Source organism: Neopelma chrysocephalum, unplaced genomic scaffold (assembly GCF_003984885.1).
Source record: "Neopelma chrysocephalum unplaced genomic scaffold, ASM398488v2 Primary Assembly neopelma1_59, whole genome shotgun sequence".
Taxonomy (NCBI): Eukaryota; Metazoa; Chordata; class Aves; order Passeriformes; family Pipridae; genus Neopelma; species Neopelma chrysocephalum.
The window spans coordinates 3,193,937-3,219,174 of NW_020897714.1; the positions used below are offsets into that span (position 1 = coordinate 3,193,937).

The 25,238-nt window shown below is 37.9% G+C and overlaps 1 protein-coding gene across 2 annotated transcripts in view; it reads left to right on the forward strand.

Moving 5' to 3' along the window:
* Positions 1–25,238, forward strand: part of TRHDE (thyrotropin releasing hormone degrading enzyme) — a 215,319-nt gene that overhangs the window by 36,966 nt on the left and 153,115 nt on the right. For both annotated transcript variants that reach the window (XM_027679720.1, XM_027679721.1), the window contains exon 3: positions 3,180–3,306. In XM_027679720.1, the coding sequence (XP_027535521.1) occupies positions 3,180–3,306 (127 nt within the window). The remainder of the gene's footprint in view (positions 1–3,179; positions 3,307–25,238) is intronic.

Sequence of the window (25,238 nt, forward strand, 5' to 3'; positions counted from 1 at the left end):
GTAAGATATAATTGGAACAGTGCTTTAAGTATGTGGAACAAAACTGTTAAGTATACTTGACATTGAGAGGTGTCCAGAATGGCACCCAGAATTATTATTAGTTTCTCTTTGTTTACTTTCTTACATGAAAATTATAGTCTAACCTAATCTTGCAAAGATTATGAAAAAGAGCATCAATGATATTTGCAGGGTAGTAGGTGCCATTGCAGTGAGTGATGAACTGTGCACCTAAGCAAAAAACCTATTTATCTTTTGTAGGAGAACATGCAGTGCTTTTATTTATCATATTTAGGCCTGACCCTGCAGAAGATTTTGTTTTTTCTCTTATTTAAATTATTGTAAAATAGAATTCTTAGTATAGTCATCAAACAGTCTGTGGGAAAGTATGTGATAATTAGGCATTATTGTTCAGTCCAACACAGTTAAAGCAACACAACTTACCTGCCTTTTGAAATGAAAATACTAAACCAGCAAGCAATTTATTCTAAACAAATCTCATATCTTAATCTTCATTCTGCTTTATTTACTTAAACTCCTCTTTGGAGCAGTATACGAAGACTTTACAGTCTTTATTACTTTAAGCTCAGAATCTTATAAGCTAAGGAAATAATATAATCCCTATTTGATGGATTTGGCAGTAAGATATCTTATGGTCAAAGTAAGCCCATACACATTAAAAGACATCAGTGTGTGAAAGTTAGTGGACTTCAATTTCGAGCTTATAGGTGCCAGACTTTAGACTGACCTCTGGACCAAGCTCCTTATGTTGTGAATGACACCTCAGAAAGTGTCATCCAAAACAGCTAACCGGGCAGGCAGAATGTCCAGATTGTCCCCTGTGGTAGCCCTCTGTCCCTGCCCTCTGCTAACCAACAGGGAATTTTCTGAGGCCAGGGATAGGCCTGTGATGGTGTGTCTAAGGTTCCTCCATGTATTTCATGTTCAGTGGTTGTTGGGTGAAAAGCAGAAGCAGACCCAACATTTGAAGATATCTGGCTGCTTTGGCAATACCTGTTGCCTCAAAATCCCTGAGAGACCTGGACAAAGGCACAGGTAATTTCTGAAGTGTATTCCAGCTTGGGGGTGACCTTGGTATGAGCCATGGGGCCCTGGCAGTCCAGAGCTGTTCTGGGCAGGCAGAGAGGCAGAGGGAAACTTTACGGGCAAAATAAAACCGTATTTAGTGTTAGGCAGGAGACAAATGAACATTTGCAGCATTGTAGTTTTTGAGCTTTGATACCTTGGCTCTATCTCAGACACTATTAAATACCTTTTCTGCATTTGCCAAAAGACACACATTGTAATGCAATAAATTGAACCTTGATTTTTCTTGTATCTACCTATTATTTTCTTCTCTTCAGTTGTCATATTTATTATTATGGACGCATTTGGCCACTGTCAAATTGAATGATTTTTTGCATAGTTGGTTGGCTGACTCTTTTTTTTTCCTAATTTGCTGGTACAGTCAGCTGTGCCAGTAAAGCAATTATGCAAAATTGTGTATAAAGGTTTAATGATACAAAACAGTGTTCATCACAAATCTAATTGTGATTCTTAACATCCTTCAACAAACTGAAGGTTTCGAAACATTTGGATTAGCATCTCTGTGGTTAATATCTATTTTGTTAAAAAATATATTTAATTTAGCAGATAAGGGAACATTTAATGTACATGCTACTGTTAACTTTGAAAGGAAGCAATAAACAAAAATAGTGACTTGGAGGGATTCAGATTATGGTTTATATGCTTTCAGGTGGTGATTATAGGAAGTCTGCTTTATTACGTATCTCATTAGGTTACATCATTACCTGTTTTACATTGCAAGTGATAACTATGTATGATTGATGGTGCGCTGAGTCTAATACAACACAAAGATTAAAGATGGGCACTGTAATGAAGCAAATAGTGTGTCTGCATACTGAAAACAAAGAGATAGCGGGTTACAACAGAATTGATAGGTACAATATTTGATATCTGATTTCCACTTGGATAACTGAACTGGTTACTTTCAGTAGTAAAGCAATACTTGGTAATGCTTTCACTGAAGCAAAAAATCGCATAATAGTGTTTAGAAACATCCCAAAGCTGACATTTCTCCCTCATGTTTGCATTGCTGTTTTCTGATTTCTACCCTACTGCTTTCCTCAGAACCCTGACTGGGATTTAATCCTACCACAGAATGTATTAGGACTGACATTTAATAGAGTCTCATTTGTGTCAAGTCGTTATGTACGGTGGGGAGAGACCTTCTGCCACAGTTTTTAGAGACAAAGCACACACTACTTTCATCAGGCGAATGAGGAGGGAGAGTGAAAAGTGGCTCTCCTTTCTGTCCCTTTCTTGGGTAGCAGTTCTTGGCTGTATGTTGTGTTTGCACTAAAGAAGCGTTAAGGACTGTAAGGACAGGGAAGAGGGAAAAACCAAGAAGTGCTTTCTGCTACCTTCTTAATCAGGGTCAGACTTGAATGCAGAATTATGAAGGTGAGTTCTTTTCAGTTGGTTCACTCCAGGTAGTCAAATATGTGAGCTGTTTTATACTGAACAGAGCAGTCTGTAGCTTGTTTAAACAGCTTTGATTTACTGCTTTCTGAAAACAGAGGCCTGAAGCAGTCAAGGAGGTTTCAGGAATGTTAATTGTTTGTGTACATGAATGAGCTTATAAATGGTTGTTTTTGCAGTCTTCCCAAAGCTCATCGAGGGTAACTGTGTCACTGCCAGAGAAAAGAGAATGATTATTTTCTTTTCTTCACAGTCTACTAATATTTTCAGGGCTTGATATAATGTGCCTTTAACAAACCATGAACTTCTCTCCTACTGAGTCACTGCATCCTGCCTACATTCAGTGTAGGCAGAGAACCATTATACTAATCCACTCTCCCATCATATCTCTAGCAAACACATTTTCTTCAAATATTTATTTTGATGCAAGGAGTGTTAAGTTTTTTATTTGGCAACACAAGCAATTAGGAGGTTGTGACTTCTAAACTTTGTAACTTTAATTGTGGTAGTCCTGGTTTTCAGCTATGACATGTTTTGAGAAATGTACGACAGTCATATTTGGCTTTAAGGTAATAATCCCGCCACGTCACAGCAACCTTAGGATAATTCATCTCTGCAGATATGATAGATTTAAAAGGCAGATGCTGAAATGATTGGTCTTTTGCTTTGTTTTTTAACAGGTACGGTTATATGCAAGGCCTGATGCAATCAGAAGAGGATCGGGGGACTATGCTCTAAATATTACAAGGAGTCTCATTGAGTTTTATGAAGATTATTTTAAAGTGCCCTATTCCCTGCCAAAATTAGGTAAGATTTTCTGCAGAATGTGAAGTTTGTCCAGAAATGAGAGATTAAGTCAGTTATTTTAAAGGAATTTTAAGATTGTAATGTATTACATTTCAAGGTAAGAAATATTTGTGTTAATTTAGAAGAATCAATAAGGAATTTTTCCTTGCAGAGGAATGGAAGCCAAATTGTTCCTTCTCCATCCTGGAACTGAAAAGATCAGGAAGCAGACAGTACTTATGTTTGTTAGACAAGGGGTAGAGAACTTGAGACCTTCCACTGTTATGTGGGTTGGTGGGGATTTTTTTTTTTTTGATAGTGTCTATTTTGGTCCTTACTCCCATTAGATAGCCACTGGGAGATATTTGTTCTGCAATATTTGTATCTTGGTGCCTCAGCCTTAGATGGGGAACAGAAGTGAAAATATTTGTGGAGACTGGGAACCTGTAACAGTGCAAGACTGGGGGTTTTTGTTGGTTTTTTTTATGGCTTATGTGGTTTATTAATGATGATTAGTAGACAAGCGTAATTGTCTTGTTGCTTATTGAAAGAATTGCTGTGAACTTGTTTTGCTGTGACCTAGAAATTTCTATTACATTTTAAAAATAATTTCTTCTCATCTTCCCTTTTCCCACAATTAGTTTTTCTCCTACACACTTAAATACCTTACACCATATTATTACGCCCTCTCTCCTTTGGAGTATGTTTGATCAAGATCCGGAAAAATCTATTGCTCAGCAGCAGAAAGAGAGCTTCTATTTGATCAGAAGTGTTAGAGTTGGAACCACAGGTTCCTCCCAGGAACTTTAGGTTTATTTCATTAAATCCCTTGCCTGCTGAGTAGCTTTTATTAGACTTTCAGCTAATGGTGTAGGAGATGGATAAAGTAATTGATGTTGCTAGATGAGGGTATTGCATGATGATATGCACAAACTTTCTGTGTATGCTTTCATACATGACTTCAGGTATGTAATGATGATTTGTAAAGGAAGTTATAGACTTACAGGGTCCAAAAGTTTAGCAGGGAAAAATAATCAAGAACTTGATTATAATATAAAAGATGAATATAAAAGATGAAACAGAATGGCTTGGGTTGGAAGGGACCTTAAAGACCATCTAGTTCCATCAAAACATCAGAACATCCAAACATCATTATTTCAGGTAGTTTATTGAGGATGCCAGCTAGCAGCAGACAGTAGTGGCTGTATCTGCTTCAGAGTATCTTTCAAAATTGCAACATATGGTCTTTAAACTCAGCATACTGTATTTATTGTCATTATGCTGTGACATTATCTTTTAAAAATATTTGATTGGAAATGAGTGTGTTCCAGTTTAGATCTTTATGGAAAAAAACAGAAGGCACAGTCACAAGTAAAATTGTGGTTTTTTGTGAAGTATTTGTAGTGAAATTGTTAATAGGAAATACTGCTTGAAAACTTTAGCTGTTCTGTAGTGATACTATAGAGAATAATTTCAAAAGTTTTGTGTATGACAATAAGGTTAAATTTATATATTGTAAATATAGGAAGAAAAGTTTAAAAACTCTCTCAGTGATGTAAATATTTTTGAAATTTTTTTTTACATAAGAATACAGGTATATTTGTTCCCAGTTCATCCAATCACTGATTGTTATATTTAAGCATGTGCTGTTGTCTTTAACCTGAAAGAGTACTGAATTTTTATTTTTTTTTAAACTGGAAAATTGAAGGGTAGGAAAAACAGTCTGATGGATGAATAGAAGGACTAAAAATGGCAACACTGTAGTCTATTATGATAGGGATTTTGCAGCAGTATTAAAGAATTTTCTAAATGAAAAGTCAAAACAACATTAGCTACAGCAGTGGAAAAATCATGTGCATAGGAAGATATGTTGATACTGAAAATGCACCTGGGCTTGTCAGGCTTAGGACACTCACCTGATTCATTGCTGTCACTTCTGCAAAAGATTGAATACTTTATTAAGGTTTTAAGAAAAATGATAATGTTTTTGTGGGACATTTTAGAAGTTTTTCATTTCACTTCCAAATGTGAAAGTGGAAGTGAAAAATGAAGAATGTACTTCAGAAAGCTTTTTAATGTCAGCATCAGTTTTGTAGAAAATATTCCATTTCAAACATAGATGTTTAAAAAAAAAATTGTTTCATCTATTGTCCAGCTCTAGCAAAACTGAACTTAGGCAAATATAATAATTTTGTTTGAAAGCACAATTTATGTTTACAAAATAATTCTGTTGTTGAAATATTGGGCAGTTTACTCTGCAGGTGCTGTACTAACTACTGAGTGTCACACTGTTAGCGTCAGTGGTGTAATGCTGGGGGGATGTGAGTGTTACAGTTGCAACCACAGGTGATCCTCCCTGGAAAAGGGGCCTACAAGCCTTGGCAAAGCACTTGGTCATCTATGTGGTCCATTTGAACTCTACGGTAGGAGTATCTGAGGACATTTAGGCTCCTCAGATGTATTGCTATATCAGAGAGATCTATGTTAATTTGTTCCCTTCTTATTCATTGAGGTCCATTTCCAAGGATCCTTGGCACTTGAAACTAGTGCTCCTCATCTGATTTTGTAATAAATTGGCTAGTGTTCTCTACAGGAACCACTTTCTCCTGACACTCTTGACTCCTGACTGTTTTTGACTAGACTTTCATATTGTGCTTACATGCAGTCAGATGGCTGTGGCGAAGATTTTTTTAGATCTTATATGGCCTGTACTGGCTTCTGAATGCCCTGGAACAATAGATTTGTTTACCAATTGATGTGAAGTCTGCTAATGAATGTGAATTGGGAATTGAGTCACCAATTTCCACAGTTAAAAGTTCTACTTAGCTTGTAGGTCTGTGCTTTTTTCCCCCCACATCATACTCTGAACTGGAAGGTGCTTGTGTAGGGTTTCAAACCAATAATTTTTATATGAATTTAATGTCTAAAAAATGTGTCAGATCTTTTAAAAAACCTAGATTTTCCCAAGACTATAATATCATTATAAACACTAGTTAAAATGATGGGTAGATAAAGTATTGGGTTTTATTTAATCTAAAAAGATATGCAGAAGGGTTTTTAATTGTGTTCCTATGGCTGGTGAATATAAAATATTTCTGTATTTATATCACATAATTATTTTTAACCCAGTTTGTAATACACAAAAAATGCTTTGTAGGCATAGAGTTTTTTCTTATGAGGATCTTCAAGGCTGGAATAGTCTTGAATTTTTCCCTCTGGAGCCCTGACCAGTTGCTCTTTTGAAGTACACACAGCTTAGAAATTTAAAAGGAAAAAAGAAAACCAAGCCAAAAACCCACATCAAAATGGAGTCTTCAAAGGTCAGAGAAAAAGTCACATAAGCGGGAATGATAAGGTAATCAAGCACTCTTTACATGTGGACAGTTGTGAATGATTTGAAGTGTAAGGGCTGACTGCGTTTTCCAGTCAAGACTGTAGGGTCGCCCAGTGTCGTTAGCAGGTGGCAGGTCCAAAGAACACAAAAAGATCACTGTTAGTGGAGCAGGTGGTAGATTTGTGCAATTCCTTATCAAAAGAGATGGTAGATGCAAAAAGATTATAAAAGTCCAGAGAGATGTGGACAAGTACTTGGGAAGGTGCTCCATGGGAGAAAATCCACCAGCACCCCCAAGAGAAATACGTTCCCAGACTTCTTAAACTCTTTTTCTGTAGATTTGCTGTACAGTAAACTTTGGAATTTCATCTGATATATTTTATGTGGATTTTTTTTTTATTTGGTTTGGTTTTTTCCCCTTATAGGTATGTTTCAGGTACTAATTACCTGGTTCATGCAAGAATTATATGGTCTTGTTTTCATTATGCTGCTTAAAATGCTTTGAGGTTGTGAATGCAAAGTCTCAGAAAACAATTTTCCAAGGGGTTTAGTGAACATGCTGCACAGTGGAAGACAAGATTGGACCATTAACATTTGCTCTTGGAGTACTTTAGGAGAACAGGATTTGGTTTTTAAAGTGTGTCGCTGAAGAATTTTAACTCTTGCTTATGATGTAAAAAATAGCTCAGCCATTAGAAAGAAGAAGTTTAACAAGGGACTGTTCTGATTTCTAAATGAAACTCATGGACCTGTGCTCCATTCCCTGATTGTTGACAGTTAATATTTTGGTGAGAGAGACTGCTGCTGCCATGTGAGTCATTGCAGGCCCAGAATAAGTGTTAGGATGCTGTTGTATGTTGGCCAGGTGACTTGCTGTGAGCACTAGTGATTAACTGTTAATTTTGATTTAAGTGCTGTTAAGTGCCATGGGGTATCCTGAGAACTCTTAGCTGGTGCTTCTGCTGGCCTCCAGATGAGATCCTGTTGGGCCATGGCTGGCCCATACTTGACAGTTTCATATGGCTTTTTTTTTTTTTTTTTTAAATAACTTTGAGCATCTCAATTTGGGTTGTCACCCATGTTTAGGCAGGAGAATTGAAGCCTACTATTTTCTTTGACCAACTACTTGAAAGAAGCATAATACTTCTGCACACAGAGGACTATTTGTTGATACAGGTCATTCCTACACAGAATGAACTATGTCACTTCTTCCTGGGCCTTTATAAAGATTCTGTTTTGAGATTTGGAGTGTGCTGGTTGTGGTGTATTTTTTCTTTTTTTTTTTTTTTTTTTCCTTTTTTCTTTTAATTTCTAGGGTATGAGTACTCCAAAACAGCAACCGATCAGGACACCGGGGAGGGGGGGAAATTCCAGCTCTAGCCATAGGGAAAAGCAATGAATTTTCTCATAACAATGCTTTGAAATATGAGAAGGAACTATGAGTTACTAGGCTGAAACAAACCGCATAGGAAATCAATCTACAGTAAGATATTAAGAAAGAAAGGAAAAAATAGCCATCACTTAGGACTTACTGTATTGCTTTAAACTATTTTTAGTGGTAAACCAATTATTTCCATTAATGAGTTTAATACAGCTCACAGTAGGCATTGTATCAGATTTTGGAAGTTTGTTAAGGGGGACTTGATCTCTCTCTGTTGCCTTGGCATGGCAAGTGTGATATTGTTTGCAGGAGATGGGATATGTATGGGAATAAAGCAGCTTAGTATAGAAGATGAATGGACCCTGGTGGAAACAATCCTCTTCTGAATAAAACGTTTTCCTTTCATTATTTAGTCATTTTCCTCTCCTCTTTTTGTGATATGTAGAGAAGCTGTACCTCTCAAACAAGGAAAGTGTTCAGATAGGAGCGCTATTGCCAGTAGCAGTTCAGTCAGGCCATAGTAAAAAGAAGATGACCGAATCTGACACTGTCCCCACTGGCTACTCAGTTAAATCAGCTTTGCTTTTAAATGAGTAATTAAAAAAAAAAAGAAAAAAAAAGTGGGTGATGCTGTTATGAGAGGGTAATAGGATGTCGAAGATTCCCTGGAAATGACAGGGCATTTTTGAGCCAAGAGAATCCTTCATCTGAATGTAAATAGATTTTCCCTAAGCTGCTCTTCAGTATGTCATTTGAGCAGTTAGTACCAATGTAGAAGTGGGTGTGCTGAATTTCTGCAGTATCTATTCTTAGTTCTCTACCTTGTGAGAAACTAGATGCCTTCAGAAAATGATACATTTTATCATGAGTTGGGAGGAAAAAGATCTTCAGTGCAGAGGTACCAGTAAAGGTATCTCTGTTGACTACAGAGAGAGGAAACTAATCTGGGTAGTTTAAATTTGATCTCTGATTCATAAATGGCTAAAAGATGAGGTGAATCCTTCTGTAGGATTTATAAAATGAGGTTAAGATCTCTGGCAGACAGAAACTCCACAGAAGTTATGGGAATCATCAGAAAACTGTGTGAACTTCTGTTGGTATGAGACAGTTAAATGCCTAAAAGCACATGAATTCAAAATACTTTCTAGATAGCTGTGGGTAAGTAGTTTTCATTATAGCTCCTTTCACTCTGCTTGAGCAGAGCTCTCATCCCTGATTGTCTTCTTCAGGGCTGCTAGTGATTGTCTTTTTGTTATCTTAATCATACTGTTCTTGACCAGAAACATTCACTTATGAATAAGGGTAGTATTGATATCTCTTGCAAAATAGTATTGTGGGGATCAGGATCCTCTTGACCATGTCCAGCTTTTGAACTCCCTTTATTTTTAAGAGAGTTTGCAGAACATTTTTGATCACCTGTTAGGTATGACAGTTGACAGGGTTCATCAGAGACTTTGACCAGCAGCTGAAACCTTTTACACCAGCAACTGTAGCTTTGTCTTAAGGGAGTGTACGTAGAAAAAAGCTTAGGCCTTGTGTCCACAATGAACTTCATGTTTGAATAGGCAATGGGAACAGTGGTTTTTATTATAGGGTAGGGTCTGTATGTTAGGATACTTAGAGAGTTGCTTTCTGTGCATGGTATGGCACTATGAAAGTTAACATGCAGACAGAGCTCAGAGTTGCATAGTGGAAAAACAAACATAGAAGAGTTTGGAAAAAAGATGAATTATATCACTGAGGATACTGTGTTAGATTTAGATGGTGCTTAAGAAGAGGGATGTGTGAATCCTTGTGCAATGTGTAGGAAGATTGGATTGTAGAAGGATGGGCTAAACCAGGAATTTTTTTTTCTTTTGAAAATTGTACTATAGCATTTAGTTTGAACGAAGTAGGTAACGTGGTTGGTCTATATCAATTAGAGTAGTGAGGAGAAAGTAGTGGCCTTTTCTCTCAGAACTGAGGTAGAAACCCAATACCCTCTACATCTGAAACAGTACAGAAAGGTTACACGATCTGCTCAAGTTTATTGTCTTTTGGTGGAAAAGACTGTTATTGACCTAATGAAACGTATAGTTATATACAGTGAGTGTTGTTTAAACAGCACCTTCAAGAGAACTGCATATTCCCAAACAAAGCTGATGAAATAATAGTAACGTGTTCATAAAGACACCATTTGAGTAAATATAAGAGTTTACTGAGGACTTACTGAACTTTCTGTAATTTTGGTTCATAGTCATATGACAAACTGTAAATAAAGATAATTTCAAGTTCAGTTCATGAGGGTTCCAGTTTTCATTTAACTCTGCAGTTTCAAGTGGAGGGCAGGGAAGAACAAGGATACTATGGTGACTTCTGTTTTTTCTGTCTTACATGTGAAGTAGAGGCTTTCCTGAAGAGTGAAGCTCAGTAACATCAAGGTATTGTGCTGGTGAGGAAAAAAAAGTGGCAGATTAGGGTACTGTCCACATCAAACACAAACATAGTTCACTCAAACTTTTTTTTAACATGTATGGTTTGAGTACAGGACAATTCTGTTATTCTTCAAGAATTTTTGGTGTGAATTGAGAAGTTTTACATACTTCAGCAGCAGCAATTTCTTTCAGTAGTATTTTCTCATTCAGTGTTGTGGTTTTTGGCCTCTCCCGTTTGATTTTAAGTATGAAGAAGGCTCAGTTTCAGGCTGGACTCAGAAACAAGTTCAAATGAGTCTAACAGGAACTATAAATTAATACAATGGAATCTTTTTTCCAGTCCTGTCTAAAAACGTGTCTTCTGTACCAGTTTTCACCCTGCCTAGTGTTATGCTTGTTGGACCCTATAGTTGCTGTGTTGGCTTGCCAGAACCATGGAAGAGCTAATGTCATGACAAAGCCTGTTCAGACTCATCTTTCAGAAGCACAATTTTAGTTAGCCTGAAAGTCACAGAGCAACACCAGTATAGCCTATTTCCTTGGTCAAGGCAGGCAAGAAAGCCTTAAAAGACATTTCTCCTGCATCTTTTCCTCATTCAAGGCACTTAGAGCTGTTGAGGTTTGCCTAGCTCCTTGCCCTCCTTATTCAAAGCCTCTGAATGGCTGGAATGACAACTTCCATGAAAAAAAGACCAAAAGGCGATTTCAACAATAGTTGCATTGTGTTACTCCTTTTGCAGAGATAGCTATTGTTTTCACAGCAATTTCAAAAACACTGCCATCAGTTTAATGCTGATTATTTGGACTTCAAAGAATATGTGATTTTATTCATTTTTTCATATCAGTATCATTGCTAAACTTAAATGAGAATGAAAACAAGTGGGTTTCTGGTTTTTGTTTATTTGTTTGTTTTGGTTTTTTTCCCTGCAGCACTGGAGAAACATTCCTATTAACTCTCCATGTTTTCAGTTTTAGAAGGATTGTGCTCCTTTGGGGTAGTTTGTTATGCTCTCCAGATGGTATCGTGACAAAGTTTGTTTTCCATTAGATGCTGATATGAGGGCAGCAAATATATTACTTTGAGAAACAGAAGTTTCGCTAGGCACAACTCATGAGAAAGCACTTTGCCCACTACCTCACTGAAACTGATTTGTATTTGCTTTTGTTTATTTTTGTATGTTTGTCTTGAGGTATGCATATATGTATTTTTTTAAATGTTACCTTATTCCCACCCAGCGTAACACCAAGATCATGACACCTCCATAATTGTCCCTACTAAGGACTTTCTCCTTCACCATGGACCTCATGCCATAAAGAAAATAGATAAGGGAAGTATACACACACACAGACACACACTAATCTATACAGCTCACATTCTTCCTAGTAAATGTAAGAGGTGTGCATTACTGCTGCAGTGAGAGTTACAAAAAAGTTACTGCCTACTGAAAATGTCCTGAATATTAGAAATAGTTAAAAGTCTCTATGTAGATGTGTAAAAATGAGCTTTCACATCTTTCTTCTGTACTGTAAAAAACCCCTATAGATACAAACGTAAAGAAGATACATTTTCATATATCAGTGAAGAGCATGGGGAGTTTCTTTCAAGAGATTATGACAGTGTCTTGAAAAAGATCATAACACATTAAAGTGGGACTTAAGTAGGCTAGAGATTTCTGTTCATACAAAAGATGTGAAAAAATGTGTGCTACAGAGCTGAATAAACCTATTTCTTCTGCCTAGATTCTGCTGGCTTAGTTATAAACCTTCCACCTGTACTAGCTAGTTTCTGTAAGCTACTGAAATTCAAAAGAATGTATGTGCTCACCTTTTATTGCTTTTGCTTTTTGTAACTGAAAAGATATCCTAACACAATGAATTATGCTACGTTTGCAGCTCCATGCCTGAAGCAACTTCATTTTTGCATTAAGGAAACCAATGATTTTCGTTGTAAAGATGGAAATTTTAAGATGGCTGAACGACTTTCATTTGAACAAGTGAATTGTCACTGTACATCTTCCACCCCCTCCTTCCCACCCTCCCCCCACACCCCAATCCCTGCTTCCTGCTTGCTGGCAAGCATCTTAAAATGGTAAATGGACATTGAAAGAATCACTTAATAAAAATGCTGTGGAGATTTCTGCAGGTACTGCTAAACTTGCTTTCTGTGTTCTTTCTTGCTGTATATGAATTCTCCTTTTCTTCTAATTTATTTAAATGCCGTCTGCTTGTGTATTTAAACCATAACATTTCCTGATTCAGGAACAGGTCTGTGAAGACTGCTATTTCCTTCACTCTCTCTGATTCTCTTCGGTAACACTTCTAACAGAGCTGTCCTCATGAAGATGTGTATTTGTCATAGTGATAGCGCACTTCAGAAAGTGTATTAAGCTCGAACAACTCCCACTGTTCAACTAAAAAATATGTTCCTTGTCATATGCTACTCCTCACTGAAATTAAACTTGGGCAGTGTTTTAGTCTAGAAAAATCAAGTCTGTTTTTCTCCTAGTGTGTTCGGCTTTGGCAAAGCTGAGCATAGTTCTGCTGTTGTACGTTACTGGGCAATTGAACCTTGGAGTGGGTGGGAGTGGGAGACAAGGGGCCAGATGCAGAAAAGAACTTAGAAGTATATTCTGGAGACCCTTGTCATCAGTTTCTGCAACTGTTGCTGTGTCTCTGGGGGCCTCAGATAAGTCCTTAGAAATTGTTTCCAAATAGTCCCGGAGTTTGTGTCTTTGTAACTGATCTCTGAGCTCTGCAACAATTGGGGACTTATCAGTGGAGTGGATTATGCAAAAAGAATTCCTTATGTATTTTATTCAGTAGGGGGTTTGCTGTATCATGAACACTATGACACTAGATTTCCTTTGAAAGTCATGATGTAAAAGCACAGGTAATTTGACAGAACTTTAATTACACATGGCTGTGTTTATGATGTGACTCCCAAGCAGTAACAGAAGTCAGTGGTTGAATTCCTCATATGAAAACACGTGAGATGTTTCCATTGTGGTTGTAGTACATGCGTATTGTAATCACTACTGTCTCTTCACACAATGCATTTTGGAAATGGAGAAGCAGCACAGTTCTGTTGTCCTATATAGAGGCACAGCCAAAAGCCAAAGAGTGTTGAGAGGTGAAGGCAGGGACGTTTTGCTGATCAGACCTGTATAAAATGTTTACTTGTCAGATAGAATTTGAGTATGCATTGAAACAGAAGGCAGCTGGAACTTGCATCCTTCTCTAATTAAAGTATTGAAGATTAAGATTCATGTGAGGGACATACAAGTGGATGTAATATTTCTTGCTTTAAAACTGGTCTGAGTTGTTCTTCCTAAGGTGCTAATTATCAGGTGTGGAAATATATAAAGCTTCAGAAAACTATCAGTCGTAACTTAGATACATAGAAAAATGCATTACATGTCTTTTCACTGCTAAAGTAAAAATGATTTCCTAAGCATCTCTTCTCCATATTCTTGAAATGTTTTAAGGTTTACTTCTGTCTTATGGTAATGACAGACAATTGAATTTTATGAAGAAGCAGGCTGTTACTCAGTAACAAACATGCATTAGAAATGCAGTTTTATGCTTCATGCCATCTCTCCAGGTTTTTCTGTAGAAACCGTACAACAGTTTCCAAGTGATTAAAAGGATGTGAACTGTACAAGTTATGATTGATAGCAAAATGATCTAGTGTAGCTCTTAATAAGACCTTCCAAAGACAAGAATGTTGTCAGGTGATATGAAAGGATATTCAAAATTGCTCTAAGTCCATCAGAGCAACGATGAACAGACAGCTTTCTGTAATGCTTATATTGTATTTGGGGACAGCCGAATGGAAGTCCAGCCCCAGAAGAATTCGCTGTTTTATCTCTGCCAGTCTATTTCTTAAAAAAACCCCAAAACAAAAGAGGAAAAAATTGCTTGCTCTTTGCAATCAAAATACAATTGCTGTGATGACTCTGATATGGAGTAAAAAATGGTCAAATCCAAGTACACAGCTGGAGAACAATTTAGTGTAGCCATAGTGAAATGGAGAAAAATAACACTACAAGTGAATATAATGTAATTTTAAATTATAAAAGCATATCTTCCTACAAGTAGTTCTAACCTCTCAAAATTGTACAAATATTTGTCTGTGAATGTTTCTTTTAATATTAATCTATCTTTTCAACCATACATATGTACACATAGATACATGCAAGCTTATGTATGTATTTTCCTGACTGTATTTTATGATGGTAATCCTATAGTTAAGGTTGTAAGAACATGTATCTATAGATAAAATTCCAGTTAGCAGGTGCCAGACTTTTATGGAGGCTCTCTCAAGCTATAGTTCCCACCTTTCTGCTGTCCTGAGTAAAGGGTCTAAGTCTGAACATGGAACCAAGAAGTGTGCACCACAGGATAGGGAGTCTGGAAACAGGGAATCTTACTTACAACCATGAGATGAGTTTGGACATGTGGATAACTAGAAGATCAGGTGTGCTGGGTTTTGCTGGTGTAGAGTTAATTTTCTTCATGGTGTCTAGTATGGGACTGTGTTCATAACACAGGCATGTTTTTGTTATTACTGAGCAGGGCTTACACAGAGCCAGGGCCTTTTCTGTTTTTTTTTTTACTGACACGCTGGCAAGGAGACTGGGGGTGCATGGGAGATTGGGAGGAGACACAGCCAGGACAGGTGACCCCAACTGATCGAAGGGATATTCCAGACCATATGACATCATACTCAGCATATAAAGTAGGGGAAAGGAGGGAGGGGGGGAATGTTCAAAGTGATGGCATTTGTCTTCCCAAGTAACCATTATGTGTAATGGGGCCCTGTTGTCCTGGACATGAACTGGCTGAACACCTGCGTGCCCTAGGGAAGCAGTGAATTAATTCCTTGTTTTGCTTAGCTTGTGTGCATGGCTTTTGGTTTCACTACCAAACTGTCTTTATCTCAGCTCATGGATTTTCAAGCTTTTACTTTTCTGATTCTCTCCCCAGTCCCTCTGGTGGGTGTGAGTAAGGGGCTGCATCGTGTTTGTCTGCTGGCTGGGGTTAAACATTGGGGCAGTGACATTAAGGGTGCTTGTTTTCAGGCTTTTATCTGAGGATCCCATGGTGAAGATGGGTCACTGGCTGTGGGCTAGCTGTCCCACATTTCAGAAGTCTTCTGACCTTTTTCTAGCTGCCTTCTCCACTTAGACATCATCACTGCAGTACTTTCTCATCAGGCAAGCAGACTCTGTCCTACATGCAGTTTCATAAGACATTAACTTCAGTGGTGTAAAGTCATTTTCTTCCCTTTGATTTTTTTGGGGTTATTTTTAACCAGCTCTTTCTAGAGAGCTGTTTTTCAGGCTGGTCCCACAGTTTAGTTGCACTGCTGAGAAGCTGCTAGTGCTGGCCTATGGGTGCATGCCAGTATGCATGAAACTATAACCCTGGGAAGATTATAGTCACAGATGGTACAGCAATGTAAAGTTAAGCGTAATTCCAAAGTAACTCCTAAAGTTTTAATGTATGTTGTATCTGTGTGTGGTGGGGGGAAACAGTTTTCCCCCCTAGAGTTATAAAAATGGTAAACCCCAGGGGGTGGTGACCCTTGGGGTTTGAGCCAATGAGCGCTCCTGCGAAATATAAACATTATCACACTTAGACCAGAAGAGAAGAGTTGTAGTAGTTGTTGGAGAAGAAGAAGCCATGTTGTGAAAGCCATGAGGCAGGGGCAGGAGCCCCTTGGGGACTCTGGCCCCCTCCCAGCCCCTGGATGGGGGCTGCAGGAACTTGGAACTGTGTTAAACTGGGCCGAGTTCTGTAGCTGAGAGCTGGAGGAGTTTCCTCCACTGTGGACAGCAGAAGCGGCAGCAGCAGAAGCAGCAGTGTACGGAGGGCAGAGAGCCAAGAGATAAGAAGAAACTGCAGAGCCGGCATGCAGCCGAGGAGAAGACACAGAGATCTCTGATGGAGGATGAGAGAGCAGCAGAGAGCAGGACTAAGCCACTACAGAGAGAGAGAGAGGTTTTTGGGGTAAGGACGGCACCAAAACTCCCCAAACTCCCTGGAGACCCCTCCGAGAGAGAGGAGGATGATGGACTCTTACTTGAAAGGGTCTTGGAGTGCAGTATGCACTGCAGAGAGGAGCTAAGAAGCTCAGGCGTCCTGACAGCTGAGCCAGGATGGCCAAAGGAATGCGGAGGGGGGTGACCTTGATCCCCCCCGTACTGCTAAGCTGGCAGTCTTGAGTCAGAGCACAGGAGCTCTGCAAGGGGCTTGGATCCCCTGAAGATAAGGACCGTCGCAAAGACCCCTTTGCTTTGCGATATGATGTGGTGACGTGACCTTTGTCCTGGTGAACACAGCCCACAGAAGATAAGACCCTTTGCCTGCATCGAAGGGCCGAGGGGCTTGGAGACCCCCTCGTGTGTACTGGCAGAGATCCAGCCACAATTGCTGCATGGAAGAGAGAGAGAGAAACTGCTGCCCTAGAAAGACTTGCTGCTCTGAGAGAGGAAAGGATCTTTCTCCTTCTTCCCTCCTGGACTTTTATTTGGAAGGGAGAAGTGATTTGATCCATTGTAAATACTATATGTCATGGTAGAGATAGTTGAGATTGTGTATGTAGTGTACTATAATTATTTGTACAGTGTATTGTAATATATCCCTTTCCCCCCATTTTGAATCTCGTGTGGTGTCTGGAAACCCATCTCACACTGGGTTGAGATGTGGGAGGGGGGCTAGAACTAGGGCATTGGATTTTGGGACTCTCGAACCATGACACTGTGTTATCTAAATCAGGGACCTCAGCATCAGAAAGGCTCTGGTTGCCATCTCTTAGCAAAATAAAGGTGGCAGAGTCAACTCATCTGGACAGAAAGAACTGTCTTGTACTCTACCACCAATGGCTATAAGTAAAAGTTGACAGATATAGAAGCTGTAAAATTATTTCCCTTTCAATATTCATATTTAGGAAGAGGGCTCCTACAGAGAGATAAGAGGGCTAGAGATAATATAAATGTCTCCATATCAAAACTTTTGACTTGACAAGCAAGCTATTTTATATTTTGGAAGGTAATTCCATGCAGAACTAGTCTTTCGACAGCATGTTCTTTGATCTGTAAGACTGGCGAGCTTCACTGAAACCCATTTTAACACTCCTAGCTAGAAATTTGCCTTCTCATCCAGGGTCAGGGCGTTTTGACCTAAGGATTATGAAGAAGTCCAGAATGGTGTTACTTTTTCTTTGTGTGGAGATGGAAAATTCCTGGTAATGTTGGTATTGGTTCATGGTGTTAAAATGTAGAACCGCTCACGTATATTTAAAAGCTTTTTTGAATGAATTTATCCATCTATCATCAGCTATATGGGATAATGCCTTTCTTCAAGTTGCTAAAACCTCACCTCTGATGTAGGCCTTTTCTCATGATTGACACTTTTTTAGAGGTGTGTGTGGAGTACCCTAATAAAGAAAAGGTGTCTTCATCATCCTCTCACAAATCTGTTACAGGGGATGCATTCTCAAATGCATAGAGTATGCTGCATTGTTTCAGCGTGAATGGGTTGCATTTGTGGTATAATCTATATCACAAAGGTACCCCTGCAAAGATTCCTTCTTTCTTGTTGTAGCAGAGTTAGTGAAAAATGAAACAGCAGATACACACATTGGATTTTATAATAAGGAAATATTAGATCCTTGGCTTACACTTTTCTTTATGCAGATCACTGAGTTTTACTTCTAAATCTAATCCTAATCTCCTTTTTCTGTCTGGGGAGGATTGACTTTGTAGACTGGTTGCCGAGTGTCATAATTATAGGGCTGATTGCCTCTGTCATCTTCTTCTGGTCTTTCTGGGTGTGCCATTTTAGGATGGCAATGGCCTCTGAGTCAGGGTGTTTTCTCATTTGTATGTGATACTTTTCTATGGTGTACTATGGTTTTCAGACTCAGTTAACAGGAAGCTGAAGCTAAATCCTGTACCTGAGTGTTTAAAACTATCATCTGAGATTTACTTCAAATTTAAAAGTTCTGTGTACTCAAAATGCAATAAAGTTTTAATGGGTTTTAGCAATATACTGAGATACGTATTATTTAAAAAGAATTTTTCTCTAGCAGTTAAAATAGAGATGAAAAAGGATTTCCCCCCGTTCCTTTATTTATCTCACAACGTAAATCAAGTATGCATACTGAGTACCAAGGACAACCAGGTGGTAGCTCACATGTAAAGTCAGGCAGTTCATATTGATTCTCAAATCTGCAACTCATCCCAGCTCCTGGCAGCTCTCCAACCACGAACTGAATTTCTAGTCTAACAGCACTTGGGATTCCCCATTTCAATGCTCATCACAATGTATAAAAACATGAAAGGAAGATGTCAAGCAAAGATTGTTGTAATAGAGAAAAGCTGCACATTCAGGTTTAAAGATGGAGAGATAGGTTCAGTGTTAGAACAGCTCCAGTGGATATAAAAATATTGTTGAGAGCAGAGAAGGTAAACAAAAGGTTATTTATATGCTGTTGTGTGCTACAACTACACCTCCTTCACAATCATGTTGGCAGGGATGCAGAACTTAACATAGTAGTGTAGAGAGGCTAGTATCCCCAGATTCAACAGTTCAGTCTATCTGGCAAACCAAACACCCGAGATAAAGTCCAAATAAATCCATAATCCCAAATGTCATTAAGTGGGACTTTATGGGGTTGCACCTAAACATATACTTTAAAAAGATGATTTCAGACATGAAGATAATATTCTGTCTGCTTGATCTTAAAAAGATGTCTCATTTAAGCCTTGAAATTAGCATAAATCTGATTTAGAATGTTTTTAGTTAAGATATTTTATTCAATTGAATCAGACTGCATTGTCTTCCTTTATGTTTCTTTTAGATCTTGATGTAATTAACAAAAGTTAATTTCTTTTCTTTTCCAGTTTGCTATCCAAAGCAAAAATATTACACAATTTTAGAAGACAAGATTGGGGAGTTTTCTTATTCTGTATTTCTGTAGACAAAAAGTTTTTTAAAACAAGAGTTCTGAATGTACAATTAAGGTATAGTGTATGATCAGTGCATATGGGTTTTTGCTTAAATTTTCCATTACTTGTGGTCAAAAACTAAGTAAAACATACTGAGATCAGATTTTAGATTTTTTTATACTCATCTCTATTGATTAATGTACCACGCTACTAACAGCACATTTGTGTGTTGTGGGCTGCCTCAACTAGGCTGTAGTCCTATCAGTTATCATCAATCAAACATGTCTAGGCACAACCAGAGGCTGTCTTGTTGGTAAAACCATCTTTTAATTCAGTTCTTGATGTTCTGCTTCCGACCAACTCAATTCTCCTTTTGCAATATGATGAAATAAACCCAAAGAAGTCCTTCGCCATGTCATGCCTTTAAATAGTTGCCTATCTGGGGAGGCATAAGTCTGAATACTTATATTTGGTGAAATTTCACAAATAGTGTAAATCAATGAGTCTCCAACATCTAAAACCCCACTAAGCCAAAATTGCTTCAGAATAATAAGTGATTAAGTCAACACTGAAGTGCTATAAAATCTGTCATTACTCACTCTTATCCAACCTATATTCTATAGTTCAAATAAAATACTATTTGTAGTCTCATTTTTTCTTAAATGAAATGATACTGTCAGATGCCCAGAATTTCTGTATATTGTCTATTGAATATATATAGTATAGAATATGAAATGAAAGTCTTATGTTGTACCATAAATGGCAGAATAAATTATATCCCATATATATTTTCATATGGTGATGGGTAAGGCTGGAACAATATCTTTGTGACCAGAAATATTTGACATTATGGAGGACAATGGATATGAGGTTGTAGGTTTTATAAGAACTTGCAAATTTTATTCATAAAAAGATTATCAGTGTTGCTAAAGGGATTTTCTGGAATAGGCAACATTAGAGTGTAGAGTGATATCCAAATATGTTAAAAAAATTCCCACTGAATAACAATTGGAAAAACATTCTTGTATTTTGTGATTAAAAATAATACTATTGATTTTTGCTTTTCAAATAGCAGTAGACATTTTTGGAAGAAAGGTAGTTTTGAAATGTATCCAGTGGGGTTTTTTTAGCCTGTTAACTGGCACACCTTCAATGGACATAGAAAATAGCTATTTTTTCAGTAAGAACATAATAGAAAAGGAAGAGTTGTGCAACCCTATACATTCAAATGAATAATTTGCCAGTGGAGATTTCAATTCAGGAACAATTTCAACAAGTCACGTGTTTGAATTTAAGTACGTGGTTATTTTTTACTGACTCAAAACTTACATAAGTACCTTTTTGCCCTGAAGTTTTAAATACATAGCTGGGAGATGCCAACAGGTGATTTCTATCTGCAGTGATATTAAATGTACAGAATGTTTGGTAGCTAACAGATGTCAATACCAAAGTGCTTTCAGAAGAAATGTTTAAAATTCATGTAATAAAATATAAATGAAGAAAAAGCTGAAATAGATGCAATGCATTTTTTTTTTACTTGCAAGAGACCTCCCTTTTGAACAAACGTGTAAGCTGACCTTTTTTTGTATTGATTGTGCTGAGGTTTATAATTCAAAAGAATGGAAAAAACTTGGAGGGTAGGGGTTTGCAATTGACTAGAGTAAGCTTTCATTGCAAAAATATGAGCAGTACATATGACAAATTTCAATCACCTCTTTCCTGATACCTGGTTGCAGAAGAAATAATTTTTTTTTATTTCCTTCAATAGGAAATAAGAATTTTGTAAAATAATTCATTTAATGTAAGGTGCTTCAGACAGAGTTTACTTTCACTTGTGTTTGATGGAATTTTTGATATGGATTTTCAGTTGTAAGTAGTCTTTTCCTCTCAAATCGTTAGCTGAATTCCTGGTTTGTGTTGCTGCCTTCATGACAAGTAAACTGCAAATTATACTGAAGTGCATGTGCAGTTCATAAAAAGGTGATCTGCTAATTGATGTGTTATACTGTTAGAGATCTATGAGTAGCAATGTTCGTGTTGGTGAATGGTACAACTCTTTGGGGTCACCTTCTCAACTGACACCTGCCTGAGGAATCTCTGGCTCTTTTGGAGAGCACTTCAGTGTAGTATGGCTCTGTACAACAGGATTTTCCCGTCCTGGAAATACAAATATCAGTAGCAAGAGTAACAGACCAGTAAGCCTTTTCATCATCACTAGGGTTTCCTTGAAATTACTGCCTTAAGGACCAAATCTTAGATTATTCAAATTAAAGAAAAAATAAGTTTGCTTTCCAGACTGAAAAGAACACTTCACTTGCGCTTTTGAATCCACTGTCTCTTTTTGAGTCCACAAATCTGGGAAGTCTTCCCTGTTGGGTCCTCTCAGACTTCGTTTTGGGGTGTGATTATACCATACATTGACAGCTTCAGGAAAAGTCTGGATTATGAAGCAGCTCTGCCTATTTCTGCTTATTCCCATTCTCCCCACACATGGGCCATTAAAATCGTTATTAGATACTGCCGTAAATCAGCTTGTTGAAATGACGCAGGTTAAAATAAGCTGCTGAGAAAGATTCTTGTGGACCCTAGGAATTTTTAAAAGATAGACATTAAATTTTTAAAAGATACATGAAGGGAAATAAACATGTTTTATCAAATAAATACCCTCCTCTCCAATACCTTGCATATTAATATGAGGGAATATCTCATGAAAGTGTGTAGAGAATCATTTATTCAGAATACAAAAGCAATGGACTGAAGTCAGCATTTCTCTAAACCAGATTTAGAATCATTGTGTGGTTCTTTGTCAGATCCTTTTCTAAGAGTAAGATTTTTCCTGTGATTGTGGTTTTTTTGTTTTTGTTTTGCTTTCTGCCAACAAACTGGTATTTTATTAGCTTTCAAATGTTTTTCTGTGCATGCTTGCCATTTCTGTGCAAGGGCATAAGTAGTTTAAGTAATTAAAAATTTGTTTGCCTTTGCAAGTAAGCCTGAAATGAGTCACCACTTTTCAATGTTAAGGTATCTGGAGAAGTAAAAAGGGACACATTATTTTTATTGTTGCTAGCAAGTTGTTAATCAGATGAGAAATGTTCTTCCTCTGTTTTTTTTCCCCTCTTTCTCTGAGATCTTTCATCAAGCTCATGTTGACAAGACAGCAGTGAAAAAGGTTGTTGAGAAGGATATGGCTGTAGTCACTTGAAGGACTAGTATAGGAGCCCCTGTACACTGACATCCAAAGATATAAGCCAAGTAAATTATGTAAAAAGAGACAGAATCATTTACCATTGACTTTTTACTGGCTGAGAGAGGAAATTGTCTTTTCTATCACATTGTGGACAATTTACGTTATTTTGTTAAATGATTTCTAGGATAGAATAAAAATATCTGGAAGAAATAATCACAGAGGAAAGCCCAAGGGATAATCTTCAGATACAGCAAAATAATTGAAACTTTAGCTATATAGGTTGTTTGAAGCATGATTCCATGCCCAGAGGAGTCAATGGAAAAACTCGAAATGGTTTCCACAGACATCGATTCAAAACTTTGAGCTGGCAGAAACAGCAAGCCAATTTTTTACTACTGTTCTCTGCGTAAAGAGCTATACTCTGCTTTTATCAAGCAATTTTATAAATTCAGAATTTCTTCACAAGCTCTAATCCATCTCTTAATGCTAGGCTTAGGACCGAAGAATGTTGTCTGACCTTTGTTGCTTTCTTCTACAGCTAGAAACAATCTTTATTGGAGGGAAACACTACAGAAATCCCTAGAAAGAAGCTGTCTCTTTATATATAGTAACTGATTGTTTCTTCCTGTGTCAAACTCGGGAGCAAGATTCTCCAGACAGCAGAGTCTCTGTGCAATAGCTGGATGAATTCATGTCCTTCTCTGAAAGTAGATCCCCACTCTCGTAGGAGGCTCTGGTAGATGAGCTTCCTAAACCGGTCATGTTGTTCATGTGAAGTAGGTTTATTGTGCTTTTGTGTTTTAGTTGGGGTTGTGACATTGCAAAAATGAGGTGCCTGGTGGGCTGCTGGGAGAGAGACTAATATTTTGCTTCTAAATGTTAGAGGCAGAATTGTGAAATTTGGTGAGACCATATGGCACATGGCAAAACCCCCTTCAAATTTCACCAAATCCCTGTTCACTTTGTAGTGATCAAAGTATCTGACTCCAGGTTTAAATTAGTAGATGGTAGCCGTGAATTTGTATTTCTTTCTGGATTGGAGAAGCAACTTAACGATTTCTGCATAGCCTAGGAAGTAAATACATAGCGATCTGTCTGCAGTATAGATCTTTTGCTGATCGGGTGCTCCTGTCAAGTTGTTGTGTGCAAACAGGCAAGAGTCTCCTTGCTGCTTCAAGGGAAGGGGGCTGAACTTCACATCTGGGTTTCTGTAGGAGGTAGTCAACAAGGCTTCTTCTGGTTTCAGATAGATAGGTTTTGCTACTTTTTCTTTCACAGCATGTTTTGGCTGCTGACTGATCTGAAGAAATGAGTACAGGAATGACATTACTCTACAGCATCATGATTGTTTGGTAGCCTTTTGTGTCCCTTGAACTGGGGGAGACAATGCCAGTTTCATGTGTAGATCACTGCTGCAGTTGCTCAGTTATCCCACTCATGAGTGAATCAGCATTTCTAGAAGTAGATTCTTTGATCAAAAGTTGTGTCATCTGGGGAAGTGCCAAGTGAGTAAGTTCTTCCTCCCAACTGTCACTTCACTCTGAACAGCAAGGAGCATGTTCCCTTCATTGCGGTGTCCTTTTGGAAGACAATAAAGAAACAGATTGAAAAAAGGCAAAAGTAGAGTTACTTCAGCTATTGATATTTCACTTCTCTAGTGCTTGGATAGCCATCCCAAACTCTCTCTCAAGGATGGGGGACTTTTTTTCCTCCATGTTCATTGCGGGAAATGTCAAGTGATGGAAAGATGTTTTAGTCGTATTTCTGTGTGCTTTTCATGTGTGCTTCTATAGCATGCACGTGGCCTATTTGTGCTGGTTGATTTTTGAATCAGACTCTTCGGAATCAAAGCCGTTACTTTTTGTACTATATGTTAAAGGAAACAGGCAGAACAGTTCTTTTGGTGTCAGGCTTCTGAAAGGACTAAGAATGTCTTCAGTTAATTCTACTTGGCACACGTGGTATTGGCATCCTTCAAATAAGTGACCAATAAACAAGCACAGGCAAACAGAAATAGTATATCTCTGAATAACACTGGTTGTTTTTTTCTTTCCCCAATCTGAGATTTTTTCTAAAATACTGTTAGACAACAGCCCCAGAATGATAACTTAGGAGAAAATGCAGGATTTGTTAGAGCCAAGTTGAGAGAATGCAGCCTGGAATGCAGCCTTTCCAGGCTGGGAACACAGCCTGGAAATGTACAGCAGTTCTACTGCCGTGTTTGACAGCAAACTATATAAGCAAGTCATCAAACTCCAGTTTAAATATGTCTAGAGTCTTCTGCTTTTGATATTCCTACCAGAAAATGTTCTGGATTCAGAATTTCTTGACAGAAGTGAATCTTGTGAAGTCTGAATTCTAGTCATGGTGACCGATAGGATACTTCATGTCTAGCTTCTGAAAGTTCATTGTGGCCATGAATGCTTCATTTTACACCGCTTTTCAGAAGAAAATGAAAACATTAATTTTAAAGCATACCATATAGAATATTGTATGTACAATTTTGTTGTTTCTTCCACAGTAAATGTATCCTTACTTGGTAAAGGAACGAGTGAGCTGTCTTTGAACAAATAGATGTTTACTTCTTGGACTCAATAGCTTTCATTGGTCTGTAAGGAGTGGGCAGGAAGGAAAATGTGCAAGTAGGAAAGACTGAACCTAGACCTTATGTGTAGTTCATTGC